Raw genomic sequence first — 22,721 nt, 5'->3', positions numbered from 1 at the left:
AGTAGTTACACCTGGGAGCCTTGACATTATAACTGACCATACAGTCTCTTCCAGGTGGTTAGGTGAAACTTTAAAATGGATCCGGTACGGGCTCTCATGGAGCAGGTTAATGAGCTCTCCCAACTTATGCAGAAGCTGTCCATGGAGCAACAAGCCCTTGTTCACTCACACCAACAGGTGCAGAGAGATGTAGCGGGTGCTCTACAGGGTCCTGTTCCGTTGGGGACTCGGGATGGGGACCCCACTGATGTATCCCTAGTGGACCCCGAACCACCAGTAAAGTTACCCGACAATTTTACCTCTTACTGAACATACATTTCAGTAGGCAAACATTTCGGATGTTAAAATCATTTTTTCAAGCTGGTGTTATAAAGCATTCTCATTTACTGAGATAAGGATTTTTGGATTTTCATTGGCTGTAAGGCATAATCATCAACATTAACAGAAACTTGAAATAGATCACTCTGTTTGTGATGACTCAGTCTAATATATGAGTTTCACTTTTTGTATTGAAGAATTGAAATAAATTAACTTTTTGATGATATTTTAATTTTGTAAGTTGCACCTGTATAGTGCTCTTCATAAAAATCTATTTTTAATCTGTGACCACTTTATAAATTTGCTTTATTTGAAAATTCCCTACTGTAATCCATATATAGATAATCCCTATATCTGTTTTTTTTTTTTTATTTTACCTTACTTACTGTGCCGTTTCGTTTGAGGGGAGTATCAAACAGAACATCACAGGAGGATGGCCCAGCAGTCACTTCTCTGCAGCTTCTATCACCCCTCCTGAGCAAGACCGTTACCAGAGGGTGGTGCTGCTGTCACTTACTACAGCCTCTTGCACTACTGTCCTCTGCAAATTTCCTGATTAATTCGTGGTGATGGAGACAGAGAGAAGAGACGGCAGTGCAGCAGCTTCTGTCACTGCCACCACACTTCTGTCACCACCGCCATCCTGCTTCTGTCCCTACCACGTCTTTATTGAAACGAGACACCCCTCAAATGAAGCATCACAGAAAAACAAATAGGAATGAGCTGTTTATGGATTACAGTAGAGAATTTTCAAATAAAGTAATTACAAAAGTGGTTGTGGATGTAAAATAAATATTTATAAATGGTTTTATATGTGTTGGACAACCTTTATAACTGTTTCTTGCAGCATCTTTCATCATGTTGCTTTGTTCTTATTGACAGGCAAGCTTAACAGTCAAGAAAACTACAATAATTTTACCAACAACAACCCAGGAAACCCACGACTGTCACCACTTCCCAGTCTGACCGTGGTGCTACCTCTCGTTCAAATAAAGCAGCCAATGACATTGGGGACTATTACAAAACGCACAGGGTAGGCATCACGATCTCGTTTATCTCTTCCTATAATTTTTAACAATGAATATTTAATAAAAAGGCTTCTGTGCTTCTAAGGTTTTATTTTAATACCAGTAGCAATTTGCATTGAGTGTATTATGTTTTAGTCCCATATGAAATAATTTACCCACTGAGTAAAACTACTAAGTGTTTGCAGCTAAATTCAAAATTTGGATTGTGTTTCATTCTGTTGAGGACATTTGACTTGCCCATGCCTACAACCAGGCACAGCACCTATCTCTGATGTGTCCTTAGCACACGGATTCTAACTTACCCATACGCCTCCTGAGGAACCATATCATGGGGGGGAAACGCGTAGAGGCGAGACCGGAGCACAGATAAGTGTATCTAGTTTTTTAACTGTTTGTTTTCGGTATTTCACTATTTGCACATTTATAATTGGGGCACCGTTTTAATGTTTATATATTAGTTGGACTGTGCCCTAGTTAATACTATATTGCTCTCTATCAGCCGAGTTAGTGTTGTGGCTATAAACATCCATTATCTATATACAACTTTACCGGGGGGAGGTCATTGTTATTCTGACTTCGTAGCTGTTAATATTTGGCAAATACTCTGGTGTGCTTCAAAAATTATACTGTCTTAGACTACTGTGTGCTTGTGTCATTTGGTGGTTGATTATTGTCTGACCGAGTATTAGGGGTAGTCTGGTAAGGCACACCAGTGTAGTTCCCTAGACACCAATTTATCTGTAGGATCTCCGTTTGATAGGGATCATTTAAGGGTCAGTAGGGACAGCCGCCGAGGGGCGGGGGCGCCACTTTGCGCTCAAGAGGGTGCCAACCTCCGCTGGTAGGCAGGTACTACCGGTTAGGTTTTTTGTGAGGGTATAATAGCCATATAGTGGGAGATTTAGATATTTTGTGAGGGTATAATAGCCATATAGTAGGAGAGTTAGATATTCATATATCTGTAGGGCTTGGTACGGTCAGATTGGGCTTTCCTAACTTAGAGTTTGTTGGTGATTTACTGTCTGGTTTTGTGGTGGTATATGCTATTTGGTGTGTTTGGGTGCTAGATATTAGGTATGTAATAGTACTATTAGCATTGGCATCCCCACATCATTATAGGGACTTGTAGGGCTTTTGAGGGTTAGCCGTCGAAGAGCGGGGGCACCATATTGCGTTCAAGAGGGTGCCAACCTCCGCTGACAGGCAGGGAGTAATCAGGGACGTATAGGGTTTTCTATCCCGCTCCCACCCGCTTGCCCTTTAACCAATAGGCCAGTTTTTTATTTTTACCCATTCCCTGATTACAGGGATTTTGGGCGTTGTGCTAGTTTTTAATCCCATTTTGTTTTTTGGTATTTGAAATAAAGTTATTGTTTATATTAGTTTTTGGAATTCTTCTTTGACATTTGACTTGCATTTAATATAATAATTGCTATTCACCATAGTAAAACTATTTAAACTAAAATTAAATTCCATATATTGTTCCAAGGCTACTGTCTGGGGAACCGCCAGGAGACCCGGCATATATATATCCCCACTGTTGTCAGATGTTCACGAACCAGCGCTTCAGCGCTTTCGATCGTCAAGACAATTCCACAATTGGCTGGCGATTGATGGAGACTGCGTCTGCTTTCACTACTAAGCTGCATATTAGGGAGCTCACGTGAAAGTACAGTATATACACATCCGATTACAATGCATGGAATATATATATATATATATATATATATATATATATATATATATATATATATATATATATATTCTGGTACCTTCACCGTCAAGCTTCCCAATAACCCACTAAAAACTAGCTGCCACCACCAATCATTTATACCGGCCACCTGAATACCCAACAGGTAACATGGGGTACAGTTTACAGAGCAGGAGGAATGGAGCTGTTCATTTTTTTATATTTAATCTGGAAAAGCAGGCAGTGTTTCTACAAAAAAATATATACAAAGATGGTATAAAATGGGATCAAAATAATACAATATATACATTACAATCGCAGATGATAAAAGGGATATCAAAATAAAAAGTACTAAACCTGTGTCACATAAATGGCTTAGATCTTAGCGGAGGGAAACACTCCTTAGAGCAATGGTAGACAATCACAGAACACTGTGTCTTTCAGAATTGACGGAAAAAAAAACCCTCACACTTTGATTTTTATTAGATCAAGTTTACGTGGAGGAGGTTTTAGGCCGGCCTTATGGTGATGTGAGTGAATGTGTTATGTTTGTCACTTCGCCAATGAGGACGAAAATATATCTCCCATAAATATTGGATCAATGCAAACCCCAATACTCATCACTGACCACTTGCTCCAGAGTGTCAGAGATAATTACATTCAACAGATGAAGCCCCTGACTCGGAAAGTGTACCTCTCTGCTGAGTATACGAATCCTAGTCTTGGTGGCTGGCTCGCAGCAGATCCTCTGTTGTAATTACCTGTTCATGGCAGGAGGTCCTACTTCAATGAAACTTGAATTGTCAGCTCTTTCCCACTTCCTCAGTTATTATTATTCCCATAGTTTCAATGTGAGGGTGATATGTTCCCTCTCCGGAAATGTCTTTAAGGACTTTACAATTTTTCTCTATGACAGCCACATCTACATCTAGCCAGTATGCTCTCATTTAATCAGGTAGTGAGTAATGAAAAGGAAAGCTTTAACAGTGATCTTATGTATGCATTTGTAATATGCGACCTGCCAACATGCTACTATCATCCACTACTATGATATTGATGAGCTATCCTTAGGATACCCATACCAGTCACCTGTTACCAACTCCAGCAGCACCCGGATGCAAGTAGTATATAGAGAGGTAAAGCAGATCAGCTCCTATTCATTTGGTAACTGCTGAATAGCAGAGTGTCAGGTGTCGGACCCCCTCCAAGCTGATATTAATTACTATCCTAAGAATAGGTCATCAATATCATAGTAGTAGACTATTTCCTTAATATGCCCACATAAGGACTGAGTGGTCAGTAATCGTGGAACAAGCAGACATGTACTAAGGAGTGTTGTTATGACGAGTAACAATCTTTTTTTTAATTTTTTATTTAGGAATGAAACAAAAACACAGCCAATATATAGATAAAGCCATAGATTAGACATATTTTACAAAACATCTGAAAGGTGAACAAGAATCCACATTGTGACCTCATTTCGTCTAATTTTCATATTAACATAGGAAGGAGGAGAGCGAAGAGAAAAGAGTAGAACTTCAGGCATGAAGAAAAAGAGAAGAGTAGACAGGGGAGAAATGAAAGTGTGAAGAAAAAAATAAAAGGTGGTGGGGGGATGAGGCTGTGGATGTGGAGAGAGCCACCCTAATCCTGGCATTCATTTGAACTAAAACTCAAATGACATTCAAGTCTGAGGGTCAAGTTACACAAGGCTGCCATATTCACTGGAGTGCTTGAATTCCATCCAAGAGAACGTTCCAAGAGAAAGTTTTATATAATACCTCATATCTACTGTAGAGAGAAGCCGTCAAGCCCTCCATGTACATTAAATCATTGACCTTAGAAATCCAGAGGAAAGGTCTTCCATAACAGCGGAATAGAAGCTCTGGCAACCAGCACTAAAAATCTTAGTAGAGACTGATTGTAAGAGGAAATGGAAGTAGAAGGAATAATTCAGGAGCCATTTCAGATGAAATGCCTGTAATCGACCTGGTAATGGTTTTCACCTTAATCCAGATCGGTTGTATAACCAGACCGTGCTAAAACATATGAAGGAGATTTCCCTCACTTGATCCACATCTCCAACAAGTAGGGTCAATAGAGGGGAACATTTTGTTAACTTAAACAGAGCCCTGTACCACCGTAAAAGAAGTTTGAAATTCACTTCCTTAAACCGGGAATTTATGGAAGATTTACGCACCAAGGACAATAGCCATTCCATTTGTTCCATGGAGTGAGTGATGCCCAAGTCCTCTTCCCATTGTGTTAAAAATCTGGGGGAGGCTGATCCATTGGCTTAGAAAGCGCTGAGTGTACAGAGGAAATTTCATGACGAATCATCCCCTCACTCATACAAAGAGTTTCAAAAGCGGAAAGGGTTCATGTGTATTGAGCGTAGTTTGGTAGGGAGTAAACAAAGTGACTGAGTTGGAGAGAACGCCATGTTCCTGGTGGCAAGGGGTCACTAATAGCTTGAAGTGCCTCTAATGAAGGCCAATCATTATCTATGCCAATCTGGAAGGCCCTAAACTTTCCTTGAGAAATACAAAGTCTGAAAACTGGGTCTGACAGATCAGAGGAGAATTGCGGAGAGCCGATAATAGGCAATAAAGCAGATGGTATGGGAAGAAGGAGTACATGTATCTCTGGTCTGGATCTGCAGAAGAATGTAGCCCTAATTGTAGGATGATATTTTGATAAGTTTGTGAAATGGAAGGTAGCCAGGGAAGAGCAGCTATAGTGACCTCTGAAAAGCTTTGTTCTATTTGTACCCATGGCTTCACCAAATTGAGCCTGCACCAATCTATAATTCTAGACATATGAGTGAGTAACAATCCTAACCTAATGAGATGAGTAATATAGCCACTAATACATGTAACCGCCGTAATATCCCAACTTTTATAAACCACACAGAAAAATACTAAGCACTTATAGCAATAAATTGAACGATTAAAGGGGTCGTTCATCTTTGTGGACATTTTTGTAATTGGGTTTCCTTATAAAATTTGCCTTCTACAGTGCTTGTGTTGCAAAGTCTACTGCTGACTGCAGAATAGGATAAGTGAGAGGGAAACAAAGATCCTGTGAAAGCCAAACGGTGCAAAGTTTTTGATTAAGCCAATTTGCAAAAATTACGTTTAGCCCATAATGCATGCATTTAAGTAAATCCATAAATAGCTGTCACAAAAGGTAGACAACCATTTAATGGAACATAAACGATTCCTTATACTCTTCTGTAACTAATGATGGATTATAAAAGCTAAAAATGGTGCTACATATAATATACTTTGTTACTTCGTGGGCTGATTAAACACCTGCAATCATTATACCAAGTGTAAAATTCTACAGTTTCTTAGGCATAAATAGTTAAACGTGGCTCTGAATTTTCTGTATCTGTGGCAGTTCCTTTTATGATATTTCTGTGGAGGGGCTTGAAATACAATATAGCTGTGAGATTTAAAGGCAATCTGTCAGCAGGTTTTTGCTATGTAATCCGAGATCAGCATGATGTAGGGTATAAAACACTGGTTCCATCGGTGTGTTACTTACTAGGCTAGTGTTGTTGCTTCAAATAACACGTTTTATTTATCAGCAGGAGATTATCACTACAGGACTAGTTGCTGCATGCCTACTGGTCAACTGCTGTGTGTAACCCCACCTCCACCACTGATTAGCAGCATTCTTTCAGTGTACAGTTTGCACAGAAAGCTGCCAATCAGTCTTGTGGGCAGGGTTTTTTAGAGCTCATCTTTTGAGCACTGTTGGATCTACAGCAGAAAAAAAACAGTGATTGCATCAAACTAACAGCATGAAGACCAGTAAGTGACACATTGAAATCTGAAATCTGGGTCTCAGCTCCTGCATCCTGCTGCTCTCAGATTACATAGCAAAACCTGCTGACATAGTCTCTGTAAAATGATTACAGTTTTAATGATATTCAATGTTTCATATGCGGTACTACACTTATATGTTATTGCAGCAATTTACAAGAATTTCTACTATCACATTTTCAGTGGTGGCAGGGATAACTTAGAATTATAAAATAAAAACTAGAATATCTACTATATAATTGTCTAAGGGTCACTTCCGTTTTTCTGTCTGTCCTTCTGTCTCTGTCACGAAAATCCCAAGTCGCTGATTGGTCGCGGCAAAACAGCCACGACCAATCAGTGACAGGCACAGTCCGGAGGCAAAATGGACGCTCCTTACTCCCCACAGTCAGTGGCCACTCCATACTCCCCTCCAGTCAGCCCTCACACAGGGTTAATGACAGCGTTAACAGACTGCATTATGTCGCGGTGTAACGCACTCCATTAACCCTGTGTGACCAACTTTTTACTATTGACGCTGCCTACGCAGCATCAGTAGTAAAACGATCTAATGTTAAAAAAAATAAAAAAAATAAAAAATCATTATATACTCACCTTCTTTCGGCCCCCGGATGCAGCCCAGGCCTTTCCCGCTCCCCGCGACGCTCGGGTCCATGCATTGCGGTCTCGCAAGATGATGACATGCGGTCTCGTGAGACCGCTACGTCATCATCTTGCAAGACCGCAATGCACTCTTGGGAGAGACTGGCACAGTCCGGCTGCGAAATGGCCGCTCCCTACTCCCCTGCCCTCAGTGCCCCCTCCATACCCCCCCAGTCAGCGCGACATTGTCGCGGGATTTAAATCCCGCTTCCCTGATTGGTCGCGCCCAGCCGGTGCGACCAATCAGCGACATTGGCGCAGGATTTAAACCTATGTGACAAAATGTTCACTATTGATGCTGCCTATGCAGCATCAATAGTAAAAAGATATAATAAAAAAAAAATCATTACATTCTCACCTTCCGTCATCTCCGCAGCAGCTTTTCCTGCAGCTCGCGATGCTCCGGTCCCACCGCTTCACTGATTGGTCGCGCCCAATCAGGGAAGCGGGATTTAAATCCTGCGGCAATGTCACTGTGACTGGCGTAGTCCGGCCGCGAATAGGCGCGATTTGAACCATGCTTCAGGCCGGACTGCGCCTTTCTCTGATTGGTCGCGGCACGCCGGCGGCGATTCAGCGACATTGCTGCTGGATTTAAATCCCGCTTCCCTGATTGCTCGCGCCCAGCCGGTGCGACCAATCAGTGACATTGGCGCGGGATTTAAATCACGCTTCGCTGATTGGTCGCGCCCAGCCGGCGCGACCAGTCAGCGACATTGGCGCAGGATTTTAAATCATGCTTCACTGATTGCGCGCGCCCAGCCGGCGCGACCAATCAGCGACATTGGCGCAGGATTTAAACCTATGTGACGAACTGTTTACTATTGATGCTAGCTATGCAGCATCAATAGTAAAAAGATATAATGTTAAAAATAATAAAAAATAATAAATAATAAATAATAAAAAAAATTAAAAATCGTTACAGTCTCACCTGGCCGGCTGGGCGCGACCAATCAGCGACATTGGCGTAGGATTTAAATCCTGCTTCCCTGATTGCTCGCACCCAGCCGGCGCCACCAATCAGCGACATTGGCGTGGGATTTAAATCCCGCTTCCTTGATTGTTCGCGCCCAGACGGCGTGACCAATCAGCGACATTGCTGCGGGATTTAAATCCCGCTTCCTTGATTGGTCGCGCCCAGCCGGCGCGACCAATCAGCGACATTGGCGCGGGATTTAAACCTATGTGACGAAATTTTTACTTTTGATGCTGCCTATGCAGCATCAATAGTAAAAAGATATAATGTTAAAAAAAAAAAATCATTACATTCTCACCTTCCGTCGCCTCCTCAGCAGCTTTTCCTGCAGCTCGCAATGCTCCGGTCCCACCGCTTCGCTGATTGGTTGCGCTGGCTGGGCGAGACCAATCAGCGACATTGGCGCGGGATTTAAATCCCGCTTCCCTGATGGGTCGCACCCAGCAATCAGGGAAGCGTGATTTAAATCCCGCGCCAATGTCGCTGATTTGTCGCACGGGCTAGGCACGACCAGTCAGCGAAGCGTGATTTGAATCCCGCGCCAATGTCGCTGATTGGTTGCGCCGGCTGGGCGCGACCAATCAGGGAAGCGGGATTTAAATCCCGCGCCAATGTCGCTGCGACAGGCGTAGTCCGGCCGCGAATAGGCGCGAGATTTGAACCATGCTTCAGGCCGTACTGCGCCTTTCTCTGATTGGTCGGCACGCTGGCGGCGAATCAGCGAGATTGCCGCCGGATTTAATTCCCGCTTCCCTGATTGCTCGCACCCAGCCGGCGCGACCAATCAGCAACATTGGCGTGGGATTTGAACCTATGTGACGAACTTTTTACTATTGATGCTGCCTATGCAGCATCAATAGTAAAAAGATATAATGTTTACGTGTATGTGCTGTATACTACGTGGCTCTGTGCTGTATACTACGTCGCTGTGCAATATACTACGTGACTGAGCAATATACTACGTGACTGGACAATATACTACGTGGCTGGGCAATATACTACGTGGCTGGGCAATATACTACGTGGCTGGGCAATATACTACATGACTGGGCAATATACTACGTGGCTGGGCAATATACTACATCACTGGGCAATATACTACATAGCTGGGCAATATAATACGTGACTGGGCAATATACTACGTGGCTGGGCAATATACTATGTGACTGAGCAATATACTACGTGGCTGGGCAATATACTACATGACTGGGCAATATACTACGTGGCTGGGCAATATACTATGTGGCTGAGCAATATACTACATGGTTGGGCAATATACTACGTGGCTGGGCAATATACTACGTGGGCTGTGCAATATACTACGTGGACATGCATATTCTAGAATACCCGATGAGTTAGAATCGGGCCACCATCTAGTCTGTAATAATAACTGCACAAAACTCAACAATAAATTATGAATTGGACACCAAATTTTCTGAATAATTCGCAGAACGGAAATGTAACGCTTGTTTTACCTTTTTTTTATTTGACACTTTATTTACATTGGCAAAACAGATTTGTGACCAGTAGCCGAGCCTTTGGCAATATTTCTCTTTCACTGCAACCCAACCCAAGCCTGCAGCCTACTTTGTGTGTACTGTTCAGTGTCTGCACAAGCTACATAGCCGCCAGAGAAGCCAATCACAGCACAAATCTTTCCCCCGAGGCTGCAAAATGATGATGTGGAATATTTGTGAACTGCTTGTGACCCAATCCAAGTGGGGTTTCACAGAATCACATTTTTTGCATGTCATTCTTGCATGCAGTCATATGTTTTTAACATTTTTTTACACATGCATTCTTTATATAGTCATCACTACAGTTATGACCGTATGGCTGAGAGAAAAAAAAATTATATCTTCAGTTTTCTTGTATGCATCTATTTTTTTATATATACGGTACAATTTTTATTATGATTGTGGACATAAGTCTGATATTAGGCAGCACAGTGACTCAGTGGTTAGCACAGCAGCCTTGCAGCGCTGGGGTCCTGGATTGAAATCCCGCCAAGGACAACATCTGCAAGGAGTTTGTATGTTCTCTCCGTGTTTGCGTGGGTTTCCTCTGGGTTCTCCGGTTTCCTCCCACATTCCAAAGACATACTGATAGGGAATGCAGATTGTGAGCCCCAATGGGGACAGTGATGATAATGTCTGTAAAGCGCTGTGGAATTAATGGCGCTATATAATTTAGTAAAATAAGAAGTAGGTTGTGAGACATATCAGCAGTACATGTTAATGCATCAATAATGAATGATTATGTAAGAAGAAATAAACCCTGAAATTTTAATGGAATTTAATGAGGCTGTTTCCCTGTGTTTTTCACTTTACATGAGATTATAATGAGACTTTTAACATTAGCAAAACAGAAAAGGTACTGGATGTGCCTAATATGTTTACAAGAGAGGTCAAAAGATACTCTTCCAATATTAGAGCTGTGCATAAGCAGGGCAAAAAGTTATCTTAGTGATTCTGAGGTCATGGATCCATCCGACAAGACTTCAGTAGCTCATTCATTCATGTGCATTTCTGTCTTTCACGTGGCAATGTGTCAACCTTTAGCATCCTGGCTGCCCTCTCTTTTTATGAAAAATGGATTGGGAAAGTAGAAGAGGTGAAAATCTAGGGCTTGAATGAGACAAACAGAGACTGAGCCTTTGCAGAAATCATTTATTTGGATACTCGTGTCTGACCACATCAGACTTATTGAAATTCATCCAATCCATATGTCTTCTCAAACGGGCCAAGTAGACAACTGGCCAAGATTGGTAAGTCTATAAATATCTGTGTTACAGACACACAGCAAATATAATAATCATTTTCCACACGGTCAGTAAGTAGTCTAACACCAGAGCCAAAATGTAATTAGTTTTCAGTTTAGAGCTGAGCCGTTTTCCCCTTAATACTGATTCAGCTTTAGAATTGGATATGAAATATTTCCATTTCTCTCCTACATCTGTCGGGAAACTGATGTGAATAAAGGATTTTCACAAGGCATATATCCTGTTTGGATGGCTTAAACTTCCAAGTTGCTCTGAGCTCACACACTGGGAACCTAGATAACCACATGATGAGAACACTTTGCATGTGTAGGAGCAGCGTGTTCCTCCTCCTATTAAACTTTGGCAGTTCAACTTAATCACTTTCACGTCTCGTGGCCTAACTGTAACCAAACACGCTCTCGTGTTTGCAACTGGAAGGTCGCTCAGGGATAATTCAACATGAATAACAAACACCTTTTGCATTTATTTTCAGCGAAGAGGCAGAAGATTGCTTGACTCAACCCAAACTGTTGATTATTGTTGCCAAGCGTTCCGGTGTAAACTGTGTAGTGTCTGTCTATCAATTTGTTTGTCTGTCAGTCTCTTTTTTATGGTATATAAAATCTTTATCTTAAAGTGCTTTACGCTGCCCAAACAAAAGGCAGCATGAATTGAAGACTGACTGCTTCATTACAAATGCTGCTGTGTTTCAAAGAAGAAGCAACTAAAAAGAGGGTAGGGACTTTGTCCTCCCTGCCTCCCAAGCTAGACAGACCAGTCGCTCCCTATTGTGTCCCCATCCCATTTTGAAATTTGTTTTACCCCTGAGAGTAAAGCATAAATGTGTATAATGAAAGAACCAGTCTCTGATTCATGATGCCTGTGTTTCGGGCAGTATGATTCATGTGAAATTTCCCACTATAATTGTTTTATTGTGCCAATTAATAAATTGTTAGTAATGGACTTAAGGCAAGCCTGGTTTGGGGATTAGCGTTGGTTTCAGAATATTGACATGACATAAATCAATATTGTGGAACCTTTTAAAGGAAAAACAATGCCTCCGGTTAAGGTCGGCATTGTTCACGTTGTTCTTGATGAGGGGATGTGTTGGAGTCAGATGTTCCTGATTCCTTAAGAGGCGCACACGTCTTAAAGAATCAGGAGTATATGATGAGTGAGTTTCACCTCTGTGGGCATCTAACCACAAATCGTACTCCAGTCCAGTCGGCACACCTCACTTCCCCAGCTCTGCCCACTCTGTTGGAGCTCTGCAAAAATGTGAGAATGTGAAAAGTCGCAAAAAGTTTGCGTAGTTTCAAGTTGGGCAAAAATGTTGCTACTTTTCAAAGCATTTTACAGGAGAATAGTGGCATAAAAGCTTTAATGAATCGGACACAATGAACATTAAGAAAATGCATCCTATAGGGGAGATTTGATAAATTAATGTGCTTTATTTAGAATTAAGGTTCAACAGAGTCCTGCTTTTTATATGTTGAACTCTTTTTGCCACATTCAACTCATTAGCTCCATCGGGAAACATTACATTTTTCAGGCATTCAGATGAAAGCTCCAGGCAGAGTCTTGAATAACATTAATAATAATTTTTATTTCTATGGCGCCAAAATATTCTGCAACACTTTAGATTTCCGCAGGCACTTGTACAGACAATAAAGACATTACAGAATAACACATAAATCACAAATACTAAAAGAAGTGAGGGCCCTGTTTGCAAGCTTACTATCTATGAGGAAATAGGTAAACATGCTTGTATTGTACGGTCCTGCCATCAATAAAATACATAGGAGGATTCACAACGCTGTATGAACCAGTTACCAGCCAGTATAAGTACAGGCACAGAGGGCTAATATGTGAGTGGAGAATTTGTGAACAGAGGCTAAGAGTGTCCTGATTCTGAAGAAAGTTTTATTATGGGAAAAACAGGGATAGTTAAATAAGTGTGGTTAGGTGATATGCCAGTCTAAAGAAATGCGTTTTTAGGGCATGCTTAAAACTGTGGATATTTGGAAATAATTGAATTGTCCAGGTTACTGCATTCCAAAGAATTGGCACAGCACACAAGAAGTCTTGGAGACGAGAGTGGGATGTTCTGATTATAGAGGATGTTAGTATTAGGTCATTAGCAGAATGGAGGGCTCTGGTAGGATAGTAGACTGAGACGAAGGAGGAGATGTAGGGTGGTGCTGAACCATTGAGTGCTTTGTGTGTGAGAGTGATAAGTTTATATTGAACTCTGTAGCGGATGGGCAGCCAGTGTAGTGATTTGCACAGGGTAGAGGTATCAGTGTAACAGTTGGAAATGAATATGATCCTGGCTACTGCATTCAGGACGGATTGGAGAGAGGAGAGTTTAGTAAAAGGGGGACCGATCAGTAGAGTTGCAATAGTCCAGACGAGAATGGATAAGAGATACAGTAAGAGATTTTGCCAAGTCAAAGGTAAGAAAAAGGTTGAATTCTAGAAATATTGGTGTAGGTGATATTAGCAAGCGAGTGAATGGATGTAAGGGGTGAAGGAAAGATCTGAATTAGGAGTGACCACAAGACAGCTGGCATGTTGCTGGGAATAATGGTAATACCACACATGGAAATGGAAATATCGGGCATAGGTAGGTTAGTGGAGGGAGGAAGCAGAATGAGTTCAGTATTTGACAAATTTAGTTTTAGATTGTAAAACCATATTGTAAAGGGTCAAGAAGAGATTGATCTGAGAGGTAGCGGATTAGATGGGAGTGGACCAAGAATTCCAGGAGTTTAGAGATGATTGTGTGACGCCCGAGAGACCGGGGTACCCAGCACCGGACCAATGGGGTCTGTCTCTTGAGGGGAATGTCACAGGTGGCTTGACCCGGTGCTGTGGCCTCAGGCAATGCACAGTGTAAGGGGTATCGTGAGGGGACAGGCACTTACTTGATCAGCAGCAGGTTCTCCCAGCGGTGATGATCCCAATCCTGGATAGATGGCTATTGTCCAAATGAAAGACTGAGGCACTGAAACGTTTAACCAGTTTACTTTAATGGGGTCTGTCTCTTGAGGGGAATGTCACAGGTGGCTTGACCCGGTGCTGTGGCCTCAGGCAATGCACAGTGTAAGGGGTATCGTGAGGGGACAGGCACTTACTTGATCAGCAGCAGGTTCTCCCAGCGGTGATGATCCCAATCCTGGATAGATGGCTATTGTCCAAATGAAAGACTGAGGCACTGAAACGTTTAACCAGTTTACTTTAACATAAAAGGATTTACAACCAGTCCTGTCACCGGCATCTGTATGGGAACTCTGAGTTACTTTGACCCTGCCGGGGTCTTCGCCTCTTATTGTGCGCAATTTCTGTGTGGCCCTGCTGCTGTATGTGAACTGGCTGCCGGCCCAATCTGTCCCCTCCGGGTCCTGGTTCGACGGGCAACCCGAGTCCTTTTATCGGCTTACCCCCTCCGGGAGTACCGCTGAACTCTGTGTCTGTTGCTGCGTCCGACCCTAGTGAAGCTGATATCACCTCACGTTTTTCCGGTTGCTGTATTATATATAATGAATACAGCCACGGATCCGGTATCCGTCTTTGCGCCTGTTCTGGGTAGTGATTAATGCTACCCGGTTCTCACAATGTCCCTTTTCTCTGTCCCTCTTCTCCTCAGGCTGGTGATTTGGGCCTGGAAACCGTCATAGGGCTGTTAGAAATTCAGCTGTATGACCTCTCACTATCAACTCCTTGGCCCAACTGCCATTTCTTCTCTCAGACCAGAATGGATTAAGGGGAGTCTCTGGAGCTCCCCCTTCTGGCCGGAGGTGGTAGTGCAGTTTTGCTATCTTAATATTTGTGTTTAGTGTCAGTAACTATTTTTGTGGCAAATACCCCTAGGGGTGCCACATTCCCCCTTAGTTAAGAACAGTACTCCGGGACTGTGGGACGATAACATTTTGAAATAACAATTAATATGTACAGAGTCTTAAAAATGAAAAGTTACAAAAACCACTCAAGGAAACAAAAATAGAGTTCTGTAAAAAGTCACTTCAAATAGCGTCCATTAATACAGTTCTACCCTTGAAGGTACTCAATAGAAAGTCTAAAGAAAGTTCAAAAAGAGCAAAAAGCAAAGTTCAAAAAGCAGTCTTTCCGGAGCTTTGATTTAGTGCCTCCGGGCTGATAAGTTCAAGAATATGCAAGAAGTTCATACAGACAAGTCTCTGTAGGTACTGGGCTTAAACGTTGCAGACTGATAACAATGACTATACTACATTTTCTGTTTAACTATATATGGCATAACATATATACAATTCACATTATGAGCTTTATAGTTGGTAATCCGCATACCTGGCCGGTAATTGACCCTGGGTACTACGCTGTGATCTACGTAATAGCGGTATCTCTTCATGTGGTGTACTACTGTCTACTGCGGATGTAGTATCTGCCCGCTCTGCTAAAGATAATTCCATGACTATGGAGTTGGCAAGTCCACCGTGAATGAGATTACTCTGATCAGGAATCTGTTCTTCCTGGCCTGGAACCTCCTGTAGTACGGGGTCAGCCTCTTCCTGTCTTGGGACTTCTGGTATTGGGTTCGGTGTTGGGTAAAAGGCCACCATGGGAACCACTACTGCACCATGGTATGTTAGTAGGGTTTTGGGAAAGTCTCCTATACAGGTGTGATACATTTTCTCTTCTTTTTCCTTTACTGGTTGGACCAGTATGGGTTGAATAACTTCTGGTTCTGGCTGGACAACTTCTGGCTCTTTCAATGCTTCCGGACACAATTTAAGATTGTCTCTTGACACTAGTACAGATGGTAAGCCTCCGTTTTTGCTAATGAGACACATTTTAGGATTATCCATTCTTGTTGGTAAAACTGTGTAGGGTACGGCTTCCCACTGATTGTCTAGTTTATTGGTTCGACGATTTCTCTTGAGCACTTGGTCACCCGGTCTTAATGGGGTCGCTAGAGCATTCTGGTTGAAAGTTCGCTCTTGTCTTTCTCTAGTTTGCTGAAGGCTTCTTTCCACACTCTCTTGCACTTGGCGATACTGCTTTTGCCGTATGATATCCCAATTGGAGTCTTGAACTTCTGCGTCTGGTTTCAGAATTCCCATTTCTAGATCGATTGGTAATTGGCCGGGTCTTGCACGCATAAGGTAAGCTGGGGTGCAGTTGGTGGAGGTTACCGGGACATGATTATATAGATCTACCAAGTCAGGCAATTTCTCTGGCCATTGATTCCTTTCTGTCTCAGGTAAAGTCTTTAGTAGGTCTATTATAATATGGTTCATCTTCTCGCATAAGCCGTTTGTTTGTGGATGATAGGCCGTCGTCCGGATCTTTTTGCAACCATACATATTACAGAATTCTCTGAAGATCTCTGATTCAAAGGCTGTACCTTGGTCGGTGAGAACCTGTTCCGGATATCCATGGGGTCTACAAAAGTACATTTGGAACGCTTTGGCTGCTGTTTTTGCTGTCAGATCTTTTACGGGTACTACTACCAAGAAGCGTGAATAATGGTCCACGATGGTCAAGGCATAGACATAGCCGGACCGGCTTGGTGTCAACTTCACGTGGTCCATGGCTACAAGTTCAAGTGGTTGTTTGGTGATTATGGGCTGCAGTGGTGCTCTTTGGTTCTTTTGATCGTTTCTTCTGAGGTTGCACGGGCCACAATTTCTGCACCACTGTTCGATTGATTTTCTCATCCCGACCCAATAAAATCTTTCTCTTAGAAGTACTTCTAACTTTTTCCAACCGAAGTGACCAGCACCATTATGGTAAGCTTCGAGGACCATCTTGACATCTTGTTTAGGCACGATAATCTGCCAAACCAATTCATGTGTTTTCGGATTGGTGTACCTTCTACAGAGCTTCCCTTGATACAGGAACATTTTGCCTCTCTCTTTCCAGAGTTGATGCGTCTCTTCTGGGGCATCCTCATCGGGATATGCACTTTGCTCAGTCAGCAGTTCCTTCACCAACTTCACAGCCGGATTGCTGTCTTGAGTGTCAGCCCATCTATGGTGTGCTAACGGATTAAAATTCACCTCTTGTTGTTTCTGATAGGTACTTGACTGATGATGTTTTGCCTTGGGATGATGGAAGGCTGGTAGTTCAATTTCTTCAAGCTCCCCCGTTTCTTCTTCTACATCTCTCAAGTGTGGCATCCGGGCTAGGGCATCGGCATTTCCATTCTTGCGACCTGCTCGATACTTGATCTTGAAGTTGTAATTAGATAACCGGGCTATCCATCGCTGTTCTAACGCACCTAATTTGGCTGTGTCCAGGTGGGTCAACGGATTGTTGTCAGTATAGACAATAAATTCTGCAGCAGCCAGATAGTGTTTGAAACGTTCAGTCACAGCCCAAACTACTGCCAGTAGTTCCAATTTGAAGGAGCTATAATTTTCTGGATTTCTTTCAGTAGGCCGGAGCTTTCTACTTGCAAAGGCGATGACTTTCTCCCGACCTTCTTGCTTTTGTGACAGCACCGCTCCTAGTCCCACATTACTGGCATCGGTGTAGAGGATGAAAGGTTGATGGTAATCTGGGTATGCCAGAACCTCTTCTCCAGTTAGTGCCTTCTTTAGTTGTTCAAAGGAGTCTTCCCTTTCATCGTTCCACTGAAAAGGAGGGTTTCGGTTTGAAGGTTTCTTCGTCTGCCCTACCAAGGCGTCTTGCAAGGGTGCTGCCAATTTGGTAAATCCTTTTATAAATCTGCGATAGTAACCCACCAATCCCAGGAATTGCCTCACTTCTTTTGCGTTGGTAGGTCTTGGCCAATCCCTTATGGCGCTTATTTTCTCGGGATCCGGTGCTACTCCCTCCGAACTCACGATGTGTCCCAGGTACTGTACCTTTGGCTTGAGAAGGTGACATTTGGATGGCTTGATTTTCATGCCATACCTGGATAAGGCTTCGAACACTTCTGCCAGGTCTATTAAGTGTTGTTCGTAAGTCTTTGAGTAGACGATCACATCATCTAGGTACAGGAGGACGGTCTCGAAGTTCTTGTGTCCGAGGCAGCATTCCATCAGCCGCTGGAAGGTACCGGATGCGTTGCAGAGTCCGAATGGCATGCGATTAAATTCACTTAGACCCATTGGTGTGGTGAATGCTGTCTTTTCCTTATCTCTCTCAGCCACAGGGACTTGCCAATACCCGCTTGTTAAGTCTAAGGTGGAAAAATAATTAGCAGATTTCAAAGCAGTCAAGGACTCTTCTATCCTAGGCAAGGGGTAGGCGTCTTTATGGGTGATGTTATTAATCCGCCGGTAGTCTACGCACATTCTCATGGTTCCGTCCTTTTTTTTGACAAGCACTAGAGGGGCCGCCCAGGGGCTACAGCTGTCTCTTATTACCCCGGCCTGTTTCATTTCCCTCAGCATATCTTTTGCACATTGATAGTGAGCGGGCGGTATGGGTCTATATCTTTCTTTTATTGGGGGATGGTCACCTGTGGGGATTGTGTGTTCTACCCCTTCTATCCGTCCGAAGTCCAATGGGTGTTTACTGAAGACTTGTTCATATTCCGTCACTAGCCTATACACCCCTTGTTTTTGATGGGTAGGTGTTGAATTTATGCCCACGTGTAGCTGTTGGCACCAATCCTCCATTTCTCCATCTGAGCCATTGCCTTCCACCTGACAGGTTGGTTCTGTCACGATATGGTATGAAATATCATAAGTAGGTCTCTTGCTAGCCTGAGTGGGCTAAGCCCCCTTCTTGGAGAACAGTTTGTAGCTGCAAATTCCTGGCTTTCCTTCTCTGAGAGTATGGGGGAAGAGAGGTTTTATTGCCGAACGGAATTTACGACTAGCATTTCCTGTGTAAGCTCTTGTCCAGCTAGAACAGGAAAAATGGCTCCAAAAATTCATGAAAGATTCTTTGTTTAGTTTTTGTTAGATATTAGGCAAACGATTTAAGCTAGAAATACGAAAATATATATTCGTAGTCTCACTCGGTGTAGCTACACATCTCATGACACTCGGGTTTCTAACTCCATCTGGTAAAGAAGTAGGGTTTCCTCTGTAAATATGTATCCCAGATAGGACATATTTGATCTCATTAGAATGCTCACGTTAATCCGAGATGAATTATGGGTTTGGTATGACTCTGTCATGTTTTGTAGTGAAGTTATAGAAATTAGAGAGAATAGTTTAAAGTTTAGGCAGAATGTAGAGAGAGGAGGGTCTGGATAAGCCAGCCTTTCTGTGATGTCACAGCCTTAATGTTTTAAGTGTCTGGCAGGCTCTGAGGAGTCACTTGCTGCTGGATTTCTTGTCCTGTCCTGGAAGAGCCCTGCTCACGTCCCAATGAGCTGGGACGTATGGAAAAACTCCACTAGCCTGGTTGCTTGTCATGCTTTAAACATGTAAGTGTTGCTTTTCTCATTTATTCCCTTTATGTTATAATTACCCATGTACATATTTGCAATTGTCTCATTTATAACCTCTTTATAAACTATTTTTGATAAAGCATTGCCTAATTATTTTTAATGGGATATACTATTATATATTAGTGCGTTCTCCTGTTCTAAACCGTACCCTAAGTCTCTGAAGGGAAATACGCTACTGTTACTGTTGTGTTGGGTTAGCTTCGGACCCGTTTAATCGAAGCTGGTGGCAGCGAGAAGTGTGCAGACTTTTGGGTTATGTGGTAGCGGCTGCGGCTTTAATAATTATTGTTCCTGCCTGAGTGGGAGTAGTTATCGCGTCGCTGCAGCGTGCCCAATAGCCAGTACATAGCAGGCAGCCTTTCTGGCGACTAATTACCCAGGGTGCAGTACCTAATCTGACCTGAGACTAAGGGGGCGCCAGAGAGCTGCAAGTGTTAAGTGGAACTGTAAGCGGGATATACATAAATCCCTGCAGTTCGTGGTATATAGAAAAGCAGTGGGATGCCTAGAATAAGCCCCTGCTGTAAACTAAGAGGTCAATAGCCTGGTGTGTGGTTTTTCATCACATCGTGGACTGGAGGGATAACTAAGATAAGCCCCCTGCACATGTGATAGCCGTCTGTTGGCCTAAAGTCACCTCAATCCGTGACGTAGGGGTGACGGTCACGGTGTGACTCCTGACCCGTTGGTGACAGCGGTCGGGGGGAATCGTGACAGGTTCTAAGGGCTCAATGGTTGTGATGGCATTGTTGTCAACAGTATATAGCTTTGCCATTGTAGCATACCTTGGCAAAGTGACCTCTTCCTCTCCACAGTTCAAAAGTCGTACCGGCACTCGTCCCCGGTGTACCTAGACTATACCTCGTGCTGTGAGTATAGTGGGCCTGCTGTCGGTGTACACTGGTTCTATTAAGGCTTGATAATCTCGTCCCTTAGTACCAATGGCTGCTCTACACCATACCAGCATTTCTGTTTTTGGTGGGATTACAATAGACGTTGGATCACTTACCCTCACACTGCCGATTTCTCCACCTGCAACTTCTACCTGTTGCCTTAACATCAATACTTTTATTTCCCTTTGGAGAACTCTCTGCTGGCAGGATTGGGCAGTTTCAGCAATTTGCTGTAAGACAGAAATGACTTCGGAAAAGCAGTTCTCTAACACATTCATTCCTATCAATACAGTTGGTTCACAGTTCCGCCGGTCAACATCAACAACAATTATACCCTGTTTCTTCAATTCTACTTTACCAATCTTTATGGTCATCTCCCTGAATCCTAGTTTCGGTACCAACTTACCATTACCGGCCCATATATCTAGTTCAACATCAGAGGGCCCTTTATCAATATCTGCATCAGCCCAGTACCTCTTATAAAGGATATACGGTATAGATGAAATCTGGGAACCTGTGTCCAGCAAAGCGTAGAGGGGCATTCCGTCCAGCACGATAGGGATAATGGGTCGTCCTCCGATGTACCTGTCGTGCCAGGGTGTTGGGCCTTGAAAGTTCATTCCTGGGAAGCGGCCCGCATTCCCAGGGGATTCCCGTTTAAATCACAATCTCGTGCAAAGTGGCCTGGCTGCTGGCAACGGCGGCAAATGGGCTGTCCATCCGGTTGGTAGCGGTCGCGGGGTCGTCCTCTCCATGTCGGGTATTTCCGGGGTCTCATCCATGGAACATCCTCTCTACGGTTTGCCAACTCCATCTTGGGTCCTCTCATCTGCATGGTTTTAGCCATTGAAGCAACAACATCAGTTAAAGAGTCAAGCTTTTGTTGAAAAGCCTCATTAGTACTGGGCCCCAGGGGCTTAGCAATGGCCCCGGACATAGCTGATGTCACTGGTACTCCATGTTGTTGAGGAGCCTCTGCCATGAGTTGCGCAGGCTCCTGATCCCGAGGTGCCTCTGCCAGCTGGAGACGTATAACGCTCTCCTTTAATTGAGCAAATGTCAATTCAGGGTTCTTAAAAACAAGCATGCTCACATGCCCCCGGTGAGAAGGGGTGTAGAGTCCCTCAATAAATTGATCTCTTAGCAGTTTATCCGCTCCGGTATTAAAAATGGGTTCAGCCAGTGTAAGTGATTTAAGGGCTTCCTGCAGGTTTAAGGCAAAGTCTCCCACGCCCTCATTAACTTTTTGTTTGCAATTAAAGAATCGTACTTTAGCTTTGCTGCTGGCAGTGGTTTCAAATGTAGCTTTTAATCCAGCAAATATGCGTTCAACAGTGCCTTTTAGATCAGCTGCCCATGCTGTGACTTCTCGCTTAGCATGGCCACTTAACTGCATCATCAGGAGACTAACACGCTGAACTTCACCCACGGGGAACATGTCAAAATGAGCCAGCATCTTTTCTCTGAAATCGTCAAGGGTATTAGGCTCACCTTCATACATTGGAAGCCATGGGCGACCCGGGGTATATGGCATCAGCACCGGTATGATGGGCGCCACTCCTTGCACCGCTGCGCTACCGGACTCTCTATCGACACTCTGTCTTTCAGCTGCATTAGCGTCGCCGGATGCTGCGGCGTCTCCGTGCTGCGACATACTGTGCCCCCTTAGTTAATCCGGACCCTTCCGGTCCTCCGCTTCCGTCGGGATAGTGTAGATTCGTTCCGCTGTGCAGCAGGATCGATTTTCCCCTTGCTCTGATGTCAGAGCGCTCAGCTTGGTGCCGCCCACAATGACACGCCCCCTGCTGCTCCTGCCGGCCGCGCGCTCTGTAATGGTGGATTCTGAAGTTTTTCAGTTAGACTGGGGCTCAGGTGATGGCGTAGCTCAATTAACAGTCTTGTGCCTAACGGTTATGAGGTGATTACCTCAGGGGATGGCGGCCATCTTTACTCCATTTTAACCAATGGGGAAAAGTCACTTTCAATAGTTTTCAATGGGGAATGGATTTTTCTTTAATAAAGTCAATTTTCAAGATTTTTCATCCAAGTTTTCACAGTTTTGGGCTCCAATCACGGCACACAATACCCGGTATACGGGCTGGCTCTATCCTGTTCGTGACGCCAATTGTGACGCCCGAGAGACCGGGGTACCCAGCACCGGACCAATGGGGTCTGTCTCTTGAGGGGAATGTCA

The 22,721-nt window shown here is 43.6% G+C and overlaps 1 protein-coding gene across 5 annotated transcripts in view; it reads left to right on the top strand.

Annotated features, from left to right (window-relative positions):
- BCAS3 (BCAS3 microtubule associated cell migration factor) overlaps positions 1–22,721 on the top strand; it is a 1,718,074-nt gene that overhangs the window by 738,884 nt on the left and 956,469 nt on the right. For all 5 annotated transcript variants that reach the window (XM_069757219.1, XM_069757222.1, XM_069757218.1 and 2 more), the window contains one exon: positions 1,201–1,351. In XM_069757219.1, coding sequence (XP_069613320.1) covers positions 1,201–1,351 — 151 coding nt within the window. The remainder of the gene's footprint in view (positions 1–1,200; positions 1,352–22,721) is intronic.

Source organism: Ranitomeya imitator, chromosome 3 (assembly GCF_032444005.1).
Source record: "Ranitomeya imitator isolate aRanImi1 chromosome 3, aRanImi1.pri, whole genome shotgun sequence".
NCBI lineage: Eukaryota > Metazoa > Chordata > Amphibia > Anura > Dendrobatidae > Ranitomeya > Ranitomeya imitator.
This window is presented reverse-complemented; position numbering and strand designations above follow the sequence as displayed.